Source organism: Leucopleurus acutus (assembly GCF_964270905.1).
Source record: "Leucopleurus acutus genome assembly, chromosome: 18".
In the NCBI taxonomy this organism is placed as follows: domain Eukaryota; kingdom Metazoa; phylum Chordata; class Mammalia; order Artiodactyla; family Delphinidae; genus Leucopleurus; species Leucopleurus acutus.
The window spans coordinates 75381729-75401034 of NC_139160.1; the positions used below are offsets into that span (position 1 = coordinate 75381729).

The 19306-nt window shown below is 40.7% G+C and overlaps 1 protein-coding gene across 1 annotated transcript in view; it reads left to right on the forward strand.

The window, feature by feature from the left end:
• The window catches only part of MYO16 (myosin XVI), a gene marked incomplete at its 3' end in the record, with an annotated part of 531603 nt that overhangs the window by 397106 nt on the left and 115191 nt on the right, over positions 1 to 19306 (forward strand). The window contains exons 25-28 of the mRNA XM_082859271.1: positions 2034 to 2109; positions 6705 to 6880; positions 9579 to 9659; positions 9942 to 10147. Coding sequence (XP_082715397.1) covers positions 2034 to 2109; positions 6705 to 6880; positions 9579 to 9659; positions 9942 to 10147 — 539 coding nt within the window. The remainder of the gene's footprint in view (positions 1 to 2033; positions 2110 to 6704; positions 6881 to 9578; positions 9660 to 9941; positions 10148 to 19306) is intronic.

The window sequence follows — 19306 nt, forward strand, 5'->3', positions numbered from 1 at the left end:
AAGTGTCACCATCATCCCTCGTTGAGAACCACTGCTCTAGATGAGGTAAAAATCGTTTATATTCAACCATGTGTAATATGTAACATGATATATAGCTTACATTTTAATATTGGCAAGCCATGTTCTGGCCCAGGGTCAGACTGGATAATTAGATAATGATTGAGAAGTACCTTAAAGTTGTTTAGTTGTTTGCCTCTTAGCTCAAGCAGTCTTCTGATCCAAATTCATGTTGGAAAATCTGGGAATCTGCAGGGTATCTTGGGATTTCTGTGCCGTTTAGGCTCTTGTGAGCAAAGAATAAAATCTCAGCAAGGCTTTATTGTAAGGATGACACAGTTAGGCATTGGGACTTGAAAACCCGCTAGGAACCAAGGCTCACTGGGGGTCATCTGGCCTTTTTCTTGCTTCCTCTCACTGGCCACTCAGCCTCTTTCTCATGGATTCTTTCTGTCTAGTTCCATCTTGCTGCCAATGAGACAATCTCCTCTGGGCCATCCAGTTAAAATTCCCCAAGGAGTCGGGTGACTATCACCTTCACTGGTCTGACCACCCACACTCCCTCATGGTGATGCAGGACAAAGAGACATCACTGACCAGCTGCCCTCCTTGGGGTCAGTCCTGGTCTACCCGGGGTAAAGGACAGCCTGTGACACCCAGCCGTGGCGAAGCAGCAGCAGCTGTTGAACCCGATGAGCCTTGTGGCTGATCTGACCCTCTGGACCCCACTTGGGAGCTCACACTTAGCTGAGTCTGAGAGAGACAATAAAACCATGTCTCTCTTCAAAAATCAAGTCTCCCAGGCCAGATGGGAATACCAGCAAAACCAGACAATAAAGTCATTTAAATATGTTCGTAAGTAAACTGTGACAGAAAAAAAAACTGTTCTTTGAATAATCCAGAATTAATTGTTTCCTGAGTTTTCTTTGTTTTAAGGACTTCAGATTTTATTCACTGCTTACATGCTCCAAAGGAACGCTTTTTTTTTTTTTACTGAAGTGTAGTTAATTTACAATGTTGTGGTAGTTTCAAGTGTACAGCAAAGTGGTTCAGTTACACATACATACATATCTATGTACATATCTGTTCAATATCTACTCTTTTTCAGATTCTTTTCCATTATAGGTTATTACAAGATATTGAGTATAGTTTTCTGTGCTCTACAGTAGGTCCTTGTTGTTTAGTATTTTCTATATAGTAGTGTGTATCTGTTAATCCCAAACTCCTGATTTATCTCTCCCCACCCCAGCTATCCACTTTGGTGACCATAAGTTTGTTTTCTACATCTGTGAGTCTATTTCTTCTGTAAATAAGTTCATTTGCTATCATTTTTTTAGATTCCACATATAAGTGACATCATACAATATTTGTCTTTCTCTGACTTACTTCACTCAATATGAGAATCTCTAGGTCCATCCATGTTGCTGCAAATGGCACTATTTAATTCATTTTTATGGCTGAGTAGTATTCCACTGTATATATATACCACATCGTTTTTATCCATTCACCTCTCAGTGGACGTTCAGGTTGCTTCCATAGCTTGACTCTTGTAAATAGTGCTGCTGTGAACATTGCATGTATCTTTTGGAATTAGAGTTTTCTCTGGATATATGCCCAGGAGTGGGATTGCAGGATCATACGGTAGCTCTATTTTAAGTTTTTTAATAAAGACAGCACTCCGTTTCTCAAACTGACGCCTCATTTCCCTTCCCTTCCCTCCCAAGGTGTCATGAAGTCTTCCTACTTGGTTTAGAGAGTTTTCTGAGCAGGTGAGGGTTTTTCAGAATAAACAGGCTATGATGGCTATGAGTCAGCACCCCTTTCTCCTAAACTCGCGATTGGAGGAGGGCCCCGGGCGGCAATCAGAGCCTGGGAATGGGAGCTTTGAACTTGCCTGTAGGGAGAACTCTAAGACCTGAAGACACTGCTCTTATGAATAATTTAAAACTGCCGCTGAGTCAAGTTATTCTTTAAAGGAAATTACTTTCGTGGTCATGTTTAACCATTAGTAATTATGCTACTTTCTTTTATTATAGGTAATGTATGAAATTGTTGGAGCAATTGAAAAAAATAAAGACTCCCTTTCACAGAATCTTCTATTTGTAATGAAAAGTAAGTGTTCCCCGTACGGTTAAAATGCCACACATTCTTTATGTCTCTGTCTCTGAACATGGCCCTATAAAATATGCCACCAGCTAAGGATAATTGAACTATCTTTCGCGTTCTAATGCCCAGAATAATAAGGAATGGAGCTTGCCATGCTACACACTGGTTACAATTTAATTTAGAGTCTAGTAGAAACCATAATTTAACTAAGCTTTTAGCAGATAGAAATATAAAACACCTTCACCAGTTTGGCGTGTGAATATAAAGAAGCTCTTGTGTGAAGACTGATGAAGATGCATATGGCTTCCCCACAGCAGGGTGAATTTCATTACTTAAGATGACTCTGGAGCACAGCTAAGGGTGGTATTTTATTCTTGTGTACTTTCAGCTATAAAAAACTAATGCTTACAAAGTAAAATGAGGGTACAAATTGATATATACATACACACATGCATATATGTCTATATCCATATAAATTTATAGGTGACATCTACTTAGTGAACCTTAGTACTTTATGTACATATCTCTATACATATATCTATAATTCTATACTATATGCAAAACAATGTACTGGGTTTATATGTGGTATAATTATATATATCTCTGTATTTACATATAGAGCTATAAATTTACGTATATGTATAGTTCTATCTCCTCTAGTAATTATTTTCTTAATAGAAGTTCTGCAGTGATTCACATTTTCTTAATAACCTCTTCAATGAATTAAAATGTATCATCTTTGTGCTTTAAGTTGCTCTAAGTGAGATGGAGCCATTTATCATTCCTGGGAAGAGAAGCATATCATAGCCTTTCATGAAATAGTTGGATGCCTTTGAGCTGGAAATAAGACATCCATATCACTTCCGGCTGGAGGAATATATTTACCTTAAATCAAATAGTAGAGTTGCAGTATATTGCTTTTCATGGGGAATGACTCTGCTTGCCTCTCAGAATGTATGGTTATTGAGTTCTCTTAAAGGCTGAGACTAATGATAAAAACATGGACTTGGAATAATACTGTATAAAAAGAAAGAAGTGAGATAATTGATCTTCTTGATTATCACTGGAAATATCTTCCTTCTAGTTTTCAAATATTTGGACTTTCATTCATAACATACTTAAAATTGTATAACGTACATAAAATCCATGTATTTTATGAAGAACTAATATACAGCATGTTTTCAAAGTTGGCACTAGGCCTCCTTTTTTTTGTATTTCACGGTGATGGAATATGTATTTAGAAAGAAAACATGATGGCTTCAGATACTGCAATTCTGCTTATCTTAACAGAGTCCCTATATCTTAAAGTCATTCTTTTGTGTATGCTTGCTAACAAGTGCCAAGAGAAAACAGGCGTATCTTATTTTATTCTAAATATTTTAGACTATACATACATCCGAGCAAGACGACAAAAATTGCAACGTGCCCTTATGTGTTCATATAAGAGGTGCGAAGCATTTTCTGCAGAGGACTAGAGAGTCAATATTTCAGGCTTTGCGAGCCGTAAGTTCACTGTTGCAGCTACTCAACTCTGCTATGATAATGAGGAAGCAACCGTAGACAATACAGATGGATGTGGCTGTATTTCAATAAAACTTTATTTACAAAAACTGTGGCCGGTGGATGTGGCCCACAGGGCACAGATGCTCACCCGTTCTATCACACGAGCAAAGATGCATGGTTGTGATAGTATTTTATGAATCTATGGAATGTTTTGGCACTGCAAATAGTTATTAAAAGCAAGCGTAATTTATAGATAATAGTGGTAATTCCTGTCTCCAGGCACCTTGCTAAGTACTCTGCTTACAGCATCTGATTCAGTTCTCATATTATCCAAAAGCTCCCAGGTGTGGAAGGAGGCAGGGTCTGTGGCAGGATCCCTACAAATCCAGCTGTGTCTGTGACACCCCCGACCAGTGCAGACAGGGAACTGGGTGGCACAGCTCACACAGACAGTGCCCTCGTTGATGCCCAAGATGGGAAATCAAGTCCACTTGACTCAGAAAGAAGCAGGTACAGTCCAGACTCTTAAGTCTACTTATGAGTAGGGAGATTTTACCATTTATTGTCAGTGACGCTGTTGGCATTTCTGCAGACCTGCTCATAGACTGTGGGCACCTCAGTTAGCTCAGCCCGTTTTACGGGCAGAAAGGCGCCCAGTGCATTGTGTCTAGAGCCCAGAGAGGGATGCTTCCCATTGCAACGTGCATACAGGGTGACATGAAGAAAAATGCCTGCAGCAAGTGACTCCTAGAAATAGGGAAGGGAGGCCAAAGCTGTCCTTCTCAGGCTCTAGGTGGCAACACGATGGCCGAATTTCTCTTTTTAATGTGCCGAGGAACCTGCTCTCACCTCCCACTGGCTCAGCTTATGGGCCGGGCTCTACTGTTAGGGGTGAGGCCTGATGGCATCTCCATCGTAGGGGGATGCTACCCCTGCTTTACCTTCATGCAGCCTGGGTGTGTGATCCAGAGAAAGGACAGAAACAGGTCACTTACATGTTTCGGTTCATAGTTATGTCTAGTGTTTATAGATGTAGTAAAGCCTTTTTCCCCAGTTATGGGAGTACCAAGTTGCACTGTTTATCTGTGGTTCTGTCCATCCACAGACTAGCTAGAAATATAAATAATATTTTTAATTAAGTTACATAGGCCATGGTATTATATGTTTATTGTTTCACTGTTTTTAAATGATTTCAAACTTAAAGTCACAAAATTAGTACAAGGAACTCCCGTGTGCTCTTTTCCCAGATTGACTTTTTTCATTTCCTTTCTCCTTTTTTCTCTCTCACTGTCTCCTTCCTTCCATCTCCGTGTGTGCGTGCATGTGTATGTACGCACACTCTCTGAGCCACTGGAGAATGGCCAAAAGTGTCTTTGTGCCTAAATACTTTGGTCCCTGTCCTAAGACCAAGGACATGATCGTAGATATCCTCAGTAAATTATCAGACTATTAAACATTGATATGATACCAATATCTAATTCAGAGTTTATGTAACACTTTACCAATTATCCCACTAATGTCTTTCATAATCATTTTTCTTCCAATTCAGGACCATTTGCTGAGTTTACTTGCCGTTTCTTGTCAGTTTTCTTTAAGCTGGGACATTTCCTCGGCTTCCTTTTTCTTCATGACATTAATATTTTAAGAAGTGGAAGCCCAGTTTGGTCATTATTTTGATACTAAAATTGCCCAAGACTTGGCCAGTGAGAACCCCTCCAAGCTAGTTCCTATGTCCTTTCGACAGGTTCTCATGTCTTTTGGGGCACTTTCTTACATTCTGGCTTTCCAAAGTGTTCTGGGATCTTCTACCTTGCCTCAGATCCAGAATTGGCCACTTATCCAAGAAGACTTGATTTATTTTAGAAGTGAATGGTGTTAAGAAACACTAAGAAATGGGGGCAGGGTGAGCTCATTGCTACTGGCGTGTCATTGCTTTTAGATCCTTTCAGAACTAGAAAATTTAAGATATAGGCATAGATTTTGCATAGATATGTGTGTGTGTATATATAGATATAGATATGGATAGATATATCGCAGTATATTATTGTGATACCTATAATTTCCAGCCAACACCACAGGGCTCCTTTTTGCCTTCCTGTAATCCATAATTGTATCTCCCTTCTCTGACCCTCCTCCTAGTCCCTATTTGTTTATTCATATAGTGACTTTTCACTCAAGGCACTGCTAATAAATACATTAGCTGGGCACACAAAATAATCTGAGTGCAGAAATGGTGGAAACTAAACCACTTTGCTCCTGAACGCTGCCAGCTGTCTGATGAATGATTTATGCATGTTACATCACACTTTAATCTTGCGGGAATCCACAGAGTAGGTACTCGGGTGGTTATTTCACAGAAAAGGAAATTAAGGCTTAAAAACTGTCTACATACAGATAGAAGTAACCCAAGAAACATGCCTTCTAGATCCTTAACTGTCACAGACATGGTTTTCACTTTGCTATTCAAATGTGTCCATCCATTCATGAGCCCATTTCTCCCTGAGGTGTCAAGAAAGACATATGGACCCAGAATTACCAGAATTTTTATAACCTAACACCTAATATATCAACTTGCTTTCACCTTTCCAGCTTAACTGGATCAGAAAAAGAGGCACTTTTCTCCCTAACAGCTGAGACAGCTGAATGAGACAGGGGCTCCCCAATGTCTGCATTCCACTCGGAGAGAGGTTCTTCCTGGGGACGTGTGTCCCCAGCAGTTATTTTCCTGGAATGGAGAACTGCTGACCAAGACCATTTCATGACTTGGTCAAGTGCACTGAGGCCCCTTAGGTCTGAGCAGGTCCGATCCGGTTCTGGCTGTAAGAGCCACTCAGTTCTAGAGCAAGGGATTCAGGGCTCAGGTGGGGGACGGGAGAGCATGGGATCTGGCCCAAGGGCAAAAAAAGATCAGAATTCATCGAACAGCGTGATGAGTAGTGGGGAAAATGAAAAAGAGGCAAAAGGAAAGGTAGACTCCTAAATTCCCTCCCCACTCAGAATGTTTTAGTGGTTAGAACGCTCGGATGACGTGTGAGCTTAACGCTTGCATGAATTACGATTTTAATGCCGCTTACAATCTTCATTTATTTATTTCCTAGCTAGTGAAAATGTCATGATCAATCATCTGTTCCAGTCGAAACTGTCACCAACAGGAGCCCTCGTACCTTCCTCTCCTTCTTTTAAATTCAGAGGACATAAATCTGCCTGGCTCAGTAAGAAAATGACAGCTTCTTCAATGATTGGAGAAAACAGGAATTATCCAGAACTTAGTAAGGTAGGAGTTTTTATGACTCGTGTCTGGTTGTTTTGAAGTTTGCTTATTAGCACATTTGCTGCTTCTTTTAAAGAAAAACAAGCACAATCCTCAATGCTCATGGAAATAAATTGATATTTTAATTGAAAAAATTAAAGGAAAGCCTGCTTACCTAAAGTACAACCCTCTGAGAGAGGACAGTTATAAGAAAGTGCAGTGGAGTGAAAATTTGATAGCAAATAGAGTATCAGTCATTTTATTTGTTGTGCAACATCCTTTTTACATCTCATCTCTGTGACTGTCTTTTTGATGAATGGGAGGTAACTTCAGGGACAGTAGGATTAAAGGGGATAAACTGAGCTACCTTATTCTGTTGATATTAATCACTTCAGAGGCTTTCGGTCTCTAAACAATAAATTGTAGTTTCTCATATAGACATAGTGTATTTTTCAGGTCCTAGAGTGTTCTGTAGATTTTTAATTTATTTCAGCATTATACTAATTTTTTATTGGGGTATAGTTGCTTTACCATGTTGTGTTAGTTTCTGGTGTACAACGAAGTGAATCAGCTGTATGTATACATAGACCCCCTCCCTTTTGGACCTCCCTCCCCACCATCCCACCCCTCTAGGTCACCACAGAGCACCGAGCTGAGCCCTGTGCTGTCCCGCAGGTCCCCACTAGCTATCTGTTTTACACATGGTGGTGTATTTATGTCAAACCTAATCTCCCAGTTCATCCCACCCCACCCCCGCTGCCCTGTGTCCACGCGTCCATTCTCTACGTCTGCGTCTGTATTCCTGCCCCGCAAACAGTTTCATCTGTGCCATTTAACGGGTATTTGTCCCACACCAGCGTGGTTGTACTTACAACCTAAAGATTCTGACGATTTGTAAAATAGAACAAAAAGTTCAGTGAAGAGTTGTTTCAAACTGAAATGTTTTAAGTTTATGAATTCAGTGCCCAGTCGTAGCCCAGTTTGTTTTGCTTGCCTTTATAAAAACTCTTAAAAAATGAGAAATATGGTTGGGAAGGTGTCCAGGACAATCAATCTTAGAAATTCAGTCACTGTAGCTTGCTGAACTGCATTTTAACTTACCAATTAAAATAAAAGCATAATTAAAGTCAACTGTATTATAGAAGAATGGCAGAAATGTGTGTAGCGTATTAGAAGTGTCTGTGTGTGTGTGTGTGTGTGTGTGTGTGTGTTTAGCCATTAGACCCTAGATCTAAGGGTCCTTTGATACAGTTGTTCCAGAACTGGACCATCACAGGAATTCAATCTCACTGCATATAAAATGGCATCTTTTACATGAAAAGGACAAAGTGTTCCCCCTGTAAAGCTCCATCTCTATTCCTAGTGGTTTCGCTGAAACTTCTGGCCTTTCCTTTCGCAGTCACCCTGGAAACCATGAGCAAGAAATCACCACACACCTCCAAACTGTAATTTTTAACCTTAATTATTAAACATTACCAGGCATAGATGCCATTAGTCTTTTCCCTGAAGGACTGCAAAAGCGAGATAATTCACAGCAGTTCCTCCACCCGGAAAGGGAAATTGAGTGTTCAATTTCAAGGGATGAAGATTTATTTATTATGATTTTTCCTTAAGTGTTCCATTCCTCTCTTCCCTCCGAGGGTCCTCACCCCTGCACACCCATCCCTGTGACCAGCAGGGTAGCCATCTACCCACCCTTCAACTGAGCATCACGTTCGGCTTTGTGTTTGTAGAAAACAAGTTGATCGTAGACCAGTCGCTTCGTTTTCCATTCCCTTGTCAGTTACAATTGATCTTTTCAGCGTGACAGTTCATCTCGACGGAAGGAAGTGAGCTATTGCCATGATAGCAATAGCACCATATTGACAAGGATGTTTCATCAAATTTTTTGTTCTATCGAGACCTTTTATTTTAAGATAAATGATTTTGGACCGATAGATCTGTTGGTCTCAGTCTGTGTGATTTCGTGAAATGTAATAGTACATTAGTGGCTGAGGTTTCTTTTAACCCCTGGTGGGATTTAATTAATTACTTTCTGCCTTTCGTTCTTCACCCACTGGCTTCATTTTCACTGACTTCTTTTATCTGCATTATCATTTAATCTTTGCTACGTATGAATTATTTTCTTTTAAGAGCTATATGTAACTACTTATCGAAGAAAACAGTCTACTGTCATTTTTCACAGGCAAGTAATGTACTAACCCCTTTTAGTCATTAAAAAAAAGAAAAAGAAAAGGAAGGGAAAGAAAAAATGAGTAGGACACTGATTATAGTTAAGCTTACGGAACAAACCAGTGATTGTTAAAACATCAAATCTTTGTAATGTAAAATATCAATTGTATCCTTTTACCGCAGAGTAAAGCTACATTTCATGATAAACATGCACAATTAGTAATACAATCAGGATACCAGGGGGAGTTTACTGTACCACCAAGCAAGTCAACATCTGTCTATTCTCAAATGAAAGTAGATGCAGGTTCGTGACAGCCGTGGACTTGAAAGGCTACAGAAATGGTTATCTTACATGTAGTTGCCCATTTTTCTAGCTCGTGGTACCATTACAGAAAATCATTTGTTTTAAAAAAACTGATTTTTATAGTCTGTTTTAAATCTACATCTGCCTGTAAGTGAGTTTATATGAATCAGAGGGTTAATTTTTTCCCTCTAAACTGGAATTTAGTAAAATAAACCTGCTCACCCTTTCCTTTTGTTTTCATTACAGTTATTAAAAAAGAAAGGAAATTCTACATTTCTTCAAAGACTAGAACGGGGAGGCCCGGCCACCATTGCATCGCAACTCAGGGTTAGTGAAGTTTTCAGATTTCAAAAACTTCCATTTTGATTATATCAACTGTAGAGGGTTTACATGGAATTCTCCTCCATTTTCAGCACTTAAGGACCTTCAAAAAAGTAAGCATGCACACACACACACACACACACACACACACACACACACACAAAGCAAGTGAATGCATAATAAATAAGAATCATGGATTGAAGATAAAGATTTTTATTTAAAAATTGCTTTACCTTGTCATTCGGTGTCCTCTTTGGGGAATCAGTTGTGCTTTACTTCTCTCCTTAGAAAACTCTGACGGATATTACTGGAAAACTTCAGAAGTGCACTCCACACTTTATTCATTGCATCAAGCCCAATAACTCGAGGCTGCCAGATACTTTTGATAATTTTTACGTGTCTGCTCAGCTGCAATACATTGGGGTCCTGGAGATGGTGAAGATCATCAGACACGGATACCCTGTCCGCCTTTCCTTCTCGGATTTCCTGTCAAGGTAGGTTTTGCTCTTGTGTCCACTGTTCCCAGGACCATGTTGATGATATTGTAGCGTGGATCTTCTGTTTTCTTTTCTGGCATTTCTTTTATTATTCATATTCTTTTACCCTGAGTAGACAAAATACTGTGGGAAGCAATGAAATACGCTGACAAAGCTTATATAAAAAGTTACTGGGCTTCCCTGATGGCGCAGTGGTTGGGAGTCCGCCTGCCGATGCAGGGGACGCGGGTTCGTGCCCCGGTCCGGGAAGATCCCACGTGCCGCGGAGCGGCTGGGCCCGTGAGCCATGGCCGCTGAGCCTGCGCGTCCGGAGCCTGTGCTCCGCAATGGGAGGGGCCACAACAGTGAGAGGCCCGCGTACCGCAAAAAAAAAAAAAAAAAAAAAAAAGTTACTAAACTTTACTGCAGACCCGATAGCTTGGAAACAATTTTCGTGTTCCCTTAAATTTAGGTCTCCTCGGATTTAAACATTTATAAAATTGTTGCTTATAATATTGACATAAAATTATAATTTGATATAAGAAACTAAGTATGTGATTATTTTCTCCTTTTATATGTATGAACAAATTTTTTTTAGGTCAAGTGTCGGCAAACTGCATTCATGGGCACATCCAGCCCACTACCTATTTTTTGTAACTAAAATTTTATTGGAATACAGGCAGTGAAAATAATGAGGATATCTGTTTTCAGGCAATCAAACAATAAAAGGGAGGATGGGCAAAAAGGAAACAAGAAAGTATTTGGTCATCTTATATAAAAACATGAAATTTAAAAATAATATTGACATAAAGTAATGTCAATATTACAAGTATAAAATCTAGCATTTATGGTTAAAAACTAACTGTACAAATAGTATGGAGAAATCTGTTTGGCAAACCATTCAGCTAAAAAAAAGATTTTAAGATTTTGTTGACCAGAAGTTCCATTTGAGCCACTGGTTTGAAGAAGCTGCTACATTCAAGCAAAGCAATCAACCAAAAAACTGAAATCAGCAAGTTGGAAATAATCGGGACAAAGGGTGTGATATTTAAGCTATGACTAAAATTCTACCTTTAATTTGTATCACATTTGTTTTTCCAGAGGATAGAAGTAGCATCTGTTCATTGTGTATTTTGGTAAATTTCACAAAGACACAAAGAAGAAAACAAACATCCTATGAGCCATTCATTCTCAAAGAGCTGATAGACTATTCAGAAGGGAGGAGATAAAATCCACCACATTTCGGGATAAAGTATCTGGAGAATGAATATGTTTAACCTGCAGAGTGTATCGTGTAGATAGACAAGATAATTGTGTTTAAAAACTTAAAAGATGCTAATTCATGAGCTAATAGACACACTGTCTACTATTTATAGGGAAAAACTGCCAAGTTGGGCATTACACAGGGATACATTAAGAATTAATATGTACTGAATATAAGAAAATTTGTGCTTTTGTTGGGTAGGGATGGTGGTGTCACATCACTGCTTACTGTACATTAAGAGGTGTCTGGTAGGGACAGCTCTGATCTGCCTCTTTCTGTTCCCTCAGTGGACGTCCATTTAGAGTCTCCAGAAATGTTTGGTCTGTTAATGGGTATATATTTCTCACACTTTACAGTTTAAGTATTAAAAGTCAGCCTTCCCACCCCTTTAAGTCCAAGTGGTCTTCGAATCAATGAGTTTAAAACCTGCCCATAAACAAGTTTAAAGTAATAGATTCCCACATTTACCCCGGACCTTCTGAAGGACAGTCAACAGAGAGTGCGGTCCAAGGACCCCCTGGTTTGTCTGATGGGGAGGGGTGTGGTGCTGCTATTGCTGGCATCATACGGTCTCAGAGGGTCGCCAGCCTTGATAAACTGTAGTTCACTCAGCAGCACTGACTCCCTTCCCAAGCCGTGCTGAGAATCATGGTTCTGCAACGTTAGTGTCCATCATAGGCTTGTTAAAATACAGATTCCTGGGCAGCAGCCCCAGAGTTCCTGGTTCAGTAGGTCTAGGTGAGGTCCGTGAATCAGCATTTTTAGCGAGTTCCCAGGTGATACTGATGTTGCTGGTGTGTGGACAACCTTTTGAGAACTACTGCCCTAGAACATCTACTCCCTTGGGGATTACATCTTTGTTTGGTTTTGTTTTTCCCCAGACAAGGGTTGAAAGTAGGTGAATGCCTTGATAAGCAAAGGCAACTTGTCGAGGACGCAAAATCTCAGGCATTTACTGATTTACTGAATTAAAATCCGCAAATCTGTTGAGATTTCCAAGTGATCCGGATGCAGTTTCAGAAGCACTGTGAGTGGATTCCTGCACTGGATGTTAAATAGGGTTAATCTCACCCTATGAATATTTTTTAAAGTGCATTCAGTGCATTTTCTGCTGTTTATTTTGTTAGAATGTCTTCGACTCATGGAATCAAAGAAGCTTGGCATTAAAGTGTCCCTCAGAGTTTCTCTGGTATAATCTTTAGTAGCTGCATGGATCTTCCTTACAGCTACTCCAACAGGCAGTCACTTGAATTGTCCTATTTTCCCAGAAAAGGGTGGAGAACATGGCTGTGTGTGTACATGTGTGTGTACATGTGTGTACATGTATGTACATGTGTGTGCATGTTCCCAATATTATATATCATAATAATTAGAAAATAATTTTACCTTTGTTATTTGTATTTGTCTAGTTTGACATATATACATATATACCTACCAGAATTTCTTATCTCTATTACAATAGTGTACGCAATGATTATCTTTTAAAATCAAGTACAGTCTTCCATATATATGCATTTCTTGCTTTACTCTGACTTCTAGGCAGAGGCCATGTCTTATTCAGTCACAATACCTGTGCGTTTTGGGTTTTGGTCAATGTTTTAGGAATGAAGCTGGCGTTGGGGATTAATAGCTGTTCAGTGTAAAGTAACGTTTCTCCATAACAGAGACGATAGCTGCACTATGTTTGTTGAAAAGAATAGTGGGGATGGGAAATGATACTTTTTGGTAAATCTCTGCTTTTCTTTAACCAGCCCCTTACGTAAAAGGAGATGTGATTTCAATTTATCATCTTTATTTGTAATTGCACATTAGTAGAAATGGAATTAGTAATGTACTTCAGTGGGAATTTGTCACCGTCTCTCTTACATGAAGGACGCCTATCTGGAATATTATCACAAAAACACTGATCTGTAGAGAGATTATCAGCTTCTACAGAACTTGAATAAAACACAATCCACACATTGTCACATCAACAAGTAACGGATTTTTTCAGAAAGCTCATCAGAACCTTGAAATCCCCCCGGGCAATCAAGCTTCGTTGTGTAAACACAGCCTCGAGGTGCGATTTAATAGTTTTTGGTCGCCAAAATATCAGATAACAGTTCCTATGTAAAACATTTCTTTTCTGTTTGTATCACCTTGTCTTAACTGTTAGAGAATAAAAACCAATCAAACAAATTACTTTGTTTAGTTTACGAAGAGGAATATGGTTACCACAAAAATGCTGGACAAAGAGGAAAAATATGTCCAGTTTTGAAACCAGCACCTACTCATCTCAACAGCATTTATCACTTCTGAAACCCAACATGACAGTAAATGTGGATAATGGGCAGTTCTGCGGAATCTGTAGGTGGACGTGATGGTATTGCAAATTCGCTTCCTGGTATCCTGGCTTTAATAACTGTCCATCATTCTGAGTCTTCCTAATCAAAACGGGAGAATTGTGTTTGTCGAGAAATCCTATTTTGATTAAATGAGAAGCATGCTTGTTGAATTTTTTCCCTAATAGCATCAATAGTTTCTGAATGGGGTAGTAAAAATGCAAGTTCCTATCTCCATGGCAAGAAACCTCACAAGTTTGGGTATATGAGGAAGAAGGAAAGGAGCAATAGAAGTAAATTATTATGTGCAAATCATGATACCTAATTGGATCACCTATTGCTGTGGACTGAATTGTTCCCTCCACAAAAACTCATACATTGAAGCTGTACCCCCCAATGTGACTGTATTTGGAGATGGGTTCTATAAAGAGGTAATTAAGGTTAGGTGAGGTCCTAAGGGTGGGGTCCTGATCCAATAGGATTGGTGTCCTTATAAGAAAAGTCACCAGAGAGCATGTCCTTCTTCTCTGCTATCTGAGGATGCAGTGGAAAGGCAGCTGTCTGCAAGCCAGGAGGAGACCTTGGTAGAAACTAACTGGCCCACACCTTGATCCTGGACTTCCCAGCCTCCAGGACTGTGAGAAAATAAACTCCTGTTGTTTAACCCGCCAGGTCTGTGGGATTTTGTTATGGCAGCCTGAGCTGGCTGCGAATACCTGTGTTCGTAGGTGTGTGTTGATATGGTCTCAATAGGTAGCATAGCTGGACAAGTTATGCTGGGAAATTTTGGGGACTTTGTTCGTATTATGTGCTACTCTTGCGCTAATGGGAAGAAGTCTAGTTTACATGCACAGGTCGTGTGATTTAAAAAACTTGTGTCTTTGTTCATGGAATCATATTCTTTCTATCTCTTTCTCTATTTACTCAATGACATTTACTTGATATTTAAGATTCACTCAAGCATCCTCTCTGTTGAAAAGTCATTTATAAAATCCCCAATTGGTTTGTGTCTCTTCTCTAAGCTTCAAAAAGGCCTTAAGTGTTTTACTTATTATTTGCTCACTGGAAATACTCATTTATGTGAATATGTAACCACTTAACCACTAGAGAAGAGGTTAGCAAACTATAGCCACCAGATCAGATCTGGCCTGCCACCTACTTTTGTATGACCCGAGAGCTAAGAATATCTTCTACATTTTTCAATTGTCAAATTTTAAATGGTTCCATATATACCTACGTAATCTCCTCAAGTTTGCCTCTTGGCATACAAAGCTAAAATATTTACTCTCTGGCCCTCTACAGAAAACAACTTGCTACCCCTGTCCTAGACCATATGCTCCTTAGATGAGGGCAGGTATTATTGCCTGTGCACAGGCTAACATAATGCCCACCAGCCATCATCCTTCTGGGTCCAAACTCTATGAAACTGAACAAAAAAGATCTGACATCCTCTTCCATTTCAACAACTGTCTCTCATGTTGGATGCATTCTTCAGTTTGTGAGAATTTTTCTGATGGCATTGTAAAAGACAAACTCTCACCAATACCATCTGTAGAACATAAAATTCCAAGTCAGTGGCTTGCAAACAACGAAGGTTCCTTTCTCTTTTACATTATATTTGGCTGTGTTTAGGAGTTGCACACCTAAGCTCGAATCAGCTCTGATTTGGGCCTCTTTTTCATGATGCACCCCAGGGTTCAGGAATAGCCCAGATCTAGGACATGCCCTTTCTGTGCTGGGGGAGAAGAGACATGGCTGAGTGGCTGCTACAACTTGTGCTGAGATGCAGCATCCGTCACTCTCTTATATTCCATGGGTTAAAGGCAGTCACATGGCCCAGGCCAACATCAGTGGGGTGGAGAAGTGTCTTATTCATGGGAAGTACCCCAGAGCACGTAACAAAGAGTAGGGGTGTATACACTTCTGGCTCGGTTAGCAGTTGCCCCACAACTTAGTGGCATAAAACAGCAATGTGTTATTTCTCCCAGTTCTGTGGGTTAACTGGGCTTAGTGGGGCATTTCTTGCTTGGGGTTTCTCCATCCATTGCAGCCATACAGCAAAAGAGGTTGGTGTCAGCTGGGCTGGATGGACAAGACGGCATCTTCATCCCTGTGTCTGGTGTCTGGTTGTTCCTTCATGTGGTCTCTCTCTCCAGCAGAATAATCTGGACCTCTTACCTGGCAGCTCAGGGTTCCAAGGGGCAAGGAGGGAAACTTGCAGTCCTCTTACAAGCTGGGCTGGGAACTAGCACAGCATCACTCCCCCTGTATTTCATTGGTCAAAGCAGTTACAGACCAGCTGAGATATTTTCACTGGGAAGCAAGCAAGTGGCCAACTTTGGGACAGGCTACCACGTCTTCTTGAAGGGAGAACATGCAAGTAATTGAGAATGATGCCTAAAGCTCTGCCTATGTGCACCGGCACTGAATCGAATCTCTGTAGACAGAGTTTTGGGTGAAGTAGAAGAGAATAGCTTTATTGCTTTGCGAGGCAAAGAGGGACACAGCGGGCTTGTGCCCCTCAAAAACTGTGTGTCCCAACCTGGGAGGATTTGGTGAGGAGTTTTATAGCAATAGTCAAAGGGCAGGGTTGCTGGTAAGATGCAGGGTGTGTGCAGGGCCTGCATTCCTTTAATCTGGCCTCAGATGATCTCCTGATGGGCTTGTGTGGTTCCTTTAATCCGGAATGAAGAATGCTAACATCTTCCATTTGTTGGGGGTTTTAGTTCTGTGAAGCACTCAAAGATATCGTTATGTGCATCCCTTGAGGCGGAACCAGGACCCTGCCCCAAGCCTGCGCTATTGATTCCTGACTGCTCCCCACTTGTCTCTGCATCCCCTCCCTTCCCTGATTAGCAACTGTTTGAACCTCCCCCTTGGAACTCAGGGAAGGTCATGGAGGCCGAACAGAGAGGCTCCCGTGCCCAGGAGCCCCATAGGGTCTTGCTCGGTTTCAGGAACAACAAAAAAAATTTCGATAGTCATGCCTATACCTATGAATTGCTAGTATATCATCCTTCACCAGTAAGTGTATGTGCGTTTGGTGTGCTGAATACTGTAATACCAGAATTTTTTTTTTCCAAACTATAGAATTGAGGGAAAGAATAATGTGAGGCAATGATGATGAAACAGTTTTGAGGTGTCTTTATAGGTAAGGTACCACGCCTGGTACCTTGTATGGCACTGTACCACCGTTTTCAAAGCTTTCTTCAACACCCTGTATGCTTGTCACGTTATAATTATCATGGCTTTTTAATGGTCATCCAAGCCTGGGCCAGATATTAGTCCTTTGTGTCTCTACACTTCTCAGGGTGCTAACCTTCTAAATGTTCGTCTCTTTCCAGATTTAGAAGGGACATCTTTTGGAATCTAGCTGTGGGTCTTGGGTGGCAAGTGTGGAAGGGTCCCGTCATTCATCTGTGGACTTCTTTGTGGTTGGCAGGGGAGAGCAAGACAGCATCACCACGGGGAGAGGTTGACCCTTTAATGAGGCGCCCTTATGTGGAAAAAACAGAAGGGCTGGTCCAATAAAAGCGCCACAGGGACTGGTCTTATGCTTGGCAAGGTGAGGGCACGTGATCTGTGTCTTGAGATTGTTACTGGATGAGATTCCCTCGCAGAAATAGTAGGAGTCATTTAGCTTGTTTAAATGACACAGTTGTCGCTGAAAGGGCAGGCTGTGAAAGAACGTAGCCATGATGTTACATTGGGTGCGGGGAGAGGGATGAAGGGACACACTTCAGCTGATGGGATTAAACTAATGGGCAGCGGCCGCCCAGCCCAGCAGAATCACAGCTACAGATCGGGGTTGGAATCATCGAAAAGTTTTCTTTGTTCCTTGGAAGTGATGTCAGTTACTGTCAATACATCTTTTATTTTTTTAATACATCTTTAATAGAAACGTGAGTTAATACGTTCGAGAGCTGTTAAATATTCTAATTCAACTGGCAAAGGATACATTTTCTTCTGGGTAATTTTGCCAAGTCTCAACGTATTCTTCCTGCTAAAACCACTCTGCAGGGCTGGCTGATTGTCTAAGGTTTAGTGACATTTGGAAGGAAAGAGGGCCTGCTACTTTTCAATGAAATATAAACTAGGAAAGAGAAGTATAATAGATTCTCGAAGCTATTTCAATTTAAACATAATTAAGTATCTTTATTGGGAATTTGTTATACTGTTCAATGGATTAGGAATCATAAATTACCCCGTGATCCACTCCGGACATCTGAAAACTTTGTCTTTAAGAGACCAAATAGTAACTATGGTAGGCTTACAGGCCACTAGGTCGCTGACTTACGTATACTCAACTCTGCCTCATGGCAGAAAGTAGCCATAGACAGCAGGTCAACGAACGGGTGAGGAGGGGTTCCAATAAACTTTGTTGGCAGAAACAGAGGTGGGTGGTTTTGACCCAGGGGTACCTAACCCTTTATCTAGTCCCACCCCTCCTCTTTCTGATAGATTTGGGGGACATTTTTCCATAGAAAAGGGGACAGATGATGAAAGGTGACGATGTTTGCTTTCGTACATGCATCATTGGGCTTCCATCCTAATTTCTACTCTGATAAGCTGGATGGTCTGCCATGACAGCATTCATTCACTCATTCCTTCACCATTCACTTCTTCATTGTTATTCATTCACTCTTATTTTGTGGAATCAAAATGCCATTATGCCTTTAATTTTTAAATTATAAGTTATGTCTGGGAAAACATAATCGCAAGATGACCTTGCTTGCGGGGGCCAAACCAGTTTTACATAATGACCTATAAGTTGCTTGTTTCATGATTATAAATCATTTAATTCTGTTTATAGGGCAACAGTGTTATGTAGTGGGATCATTAGTATGTGATAGTTTTCATTCATGGTATCTAAATCATCCTCATAACTCAGGAGTCGACAGAGCAGCTCAGGTCATCATTAGGACTTTTGAGGGGACCTGATTCATATCATTTTTCTTACCCAGTTCTTGACCAAAGTGAGAAGGCAAAAATCATCAAAATGTCATTTTTCTTGCATGTAAAGTCTAGGATGAAGGACACTGCTTGGTGTGAGAGGCAAAGTGTCTGCTAATAGAACCCCAGAATTAGGCAGAATTGCACACACAGCCCCCAATTACGGACAGTTTGGGCTCAGGTAGACCTCCCAGTGAGGGATGCTGTTCAGGCACGGCTTGGAGAAGGGAAGGAAGACAAGCATTCCTCTGCAAGCAGTTTGTTCTCAAACAGCTGAGAATCCCATTTTGTTTGTTTTTCTCTCCAGAATTACCAGTTAGATTAGTCAGTCACTTCGCCTTCCCTCATGGATTGTGAAGGATTAGAGAGTGACCCAGAGTGTCATCCTACCTCCATGTCTAAGGAAACATCAGAAAAGAAGAGGCACCGCCCTCTGCATTGTTTTGTGTTCTGAACCAGAGAATGCATCCAGGAAGCCTGCTCCTGGGGGGACGTCTGAGTCTCTCAGAATATTCTCCCCCATCTTCATGAGCACCCACTGCTTTCCGATGTATCTTTCTGGGACCACTGAGAAGCAATATAGATTTTTGTACCCAAAGATTCTGCAGTGGGCCAACAGTGCGTTACTTTAATTGATTT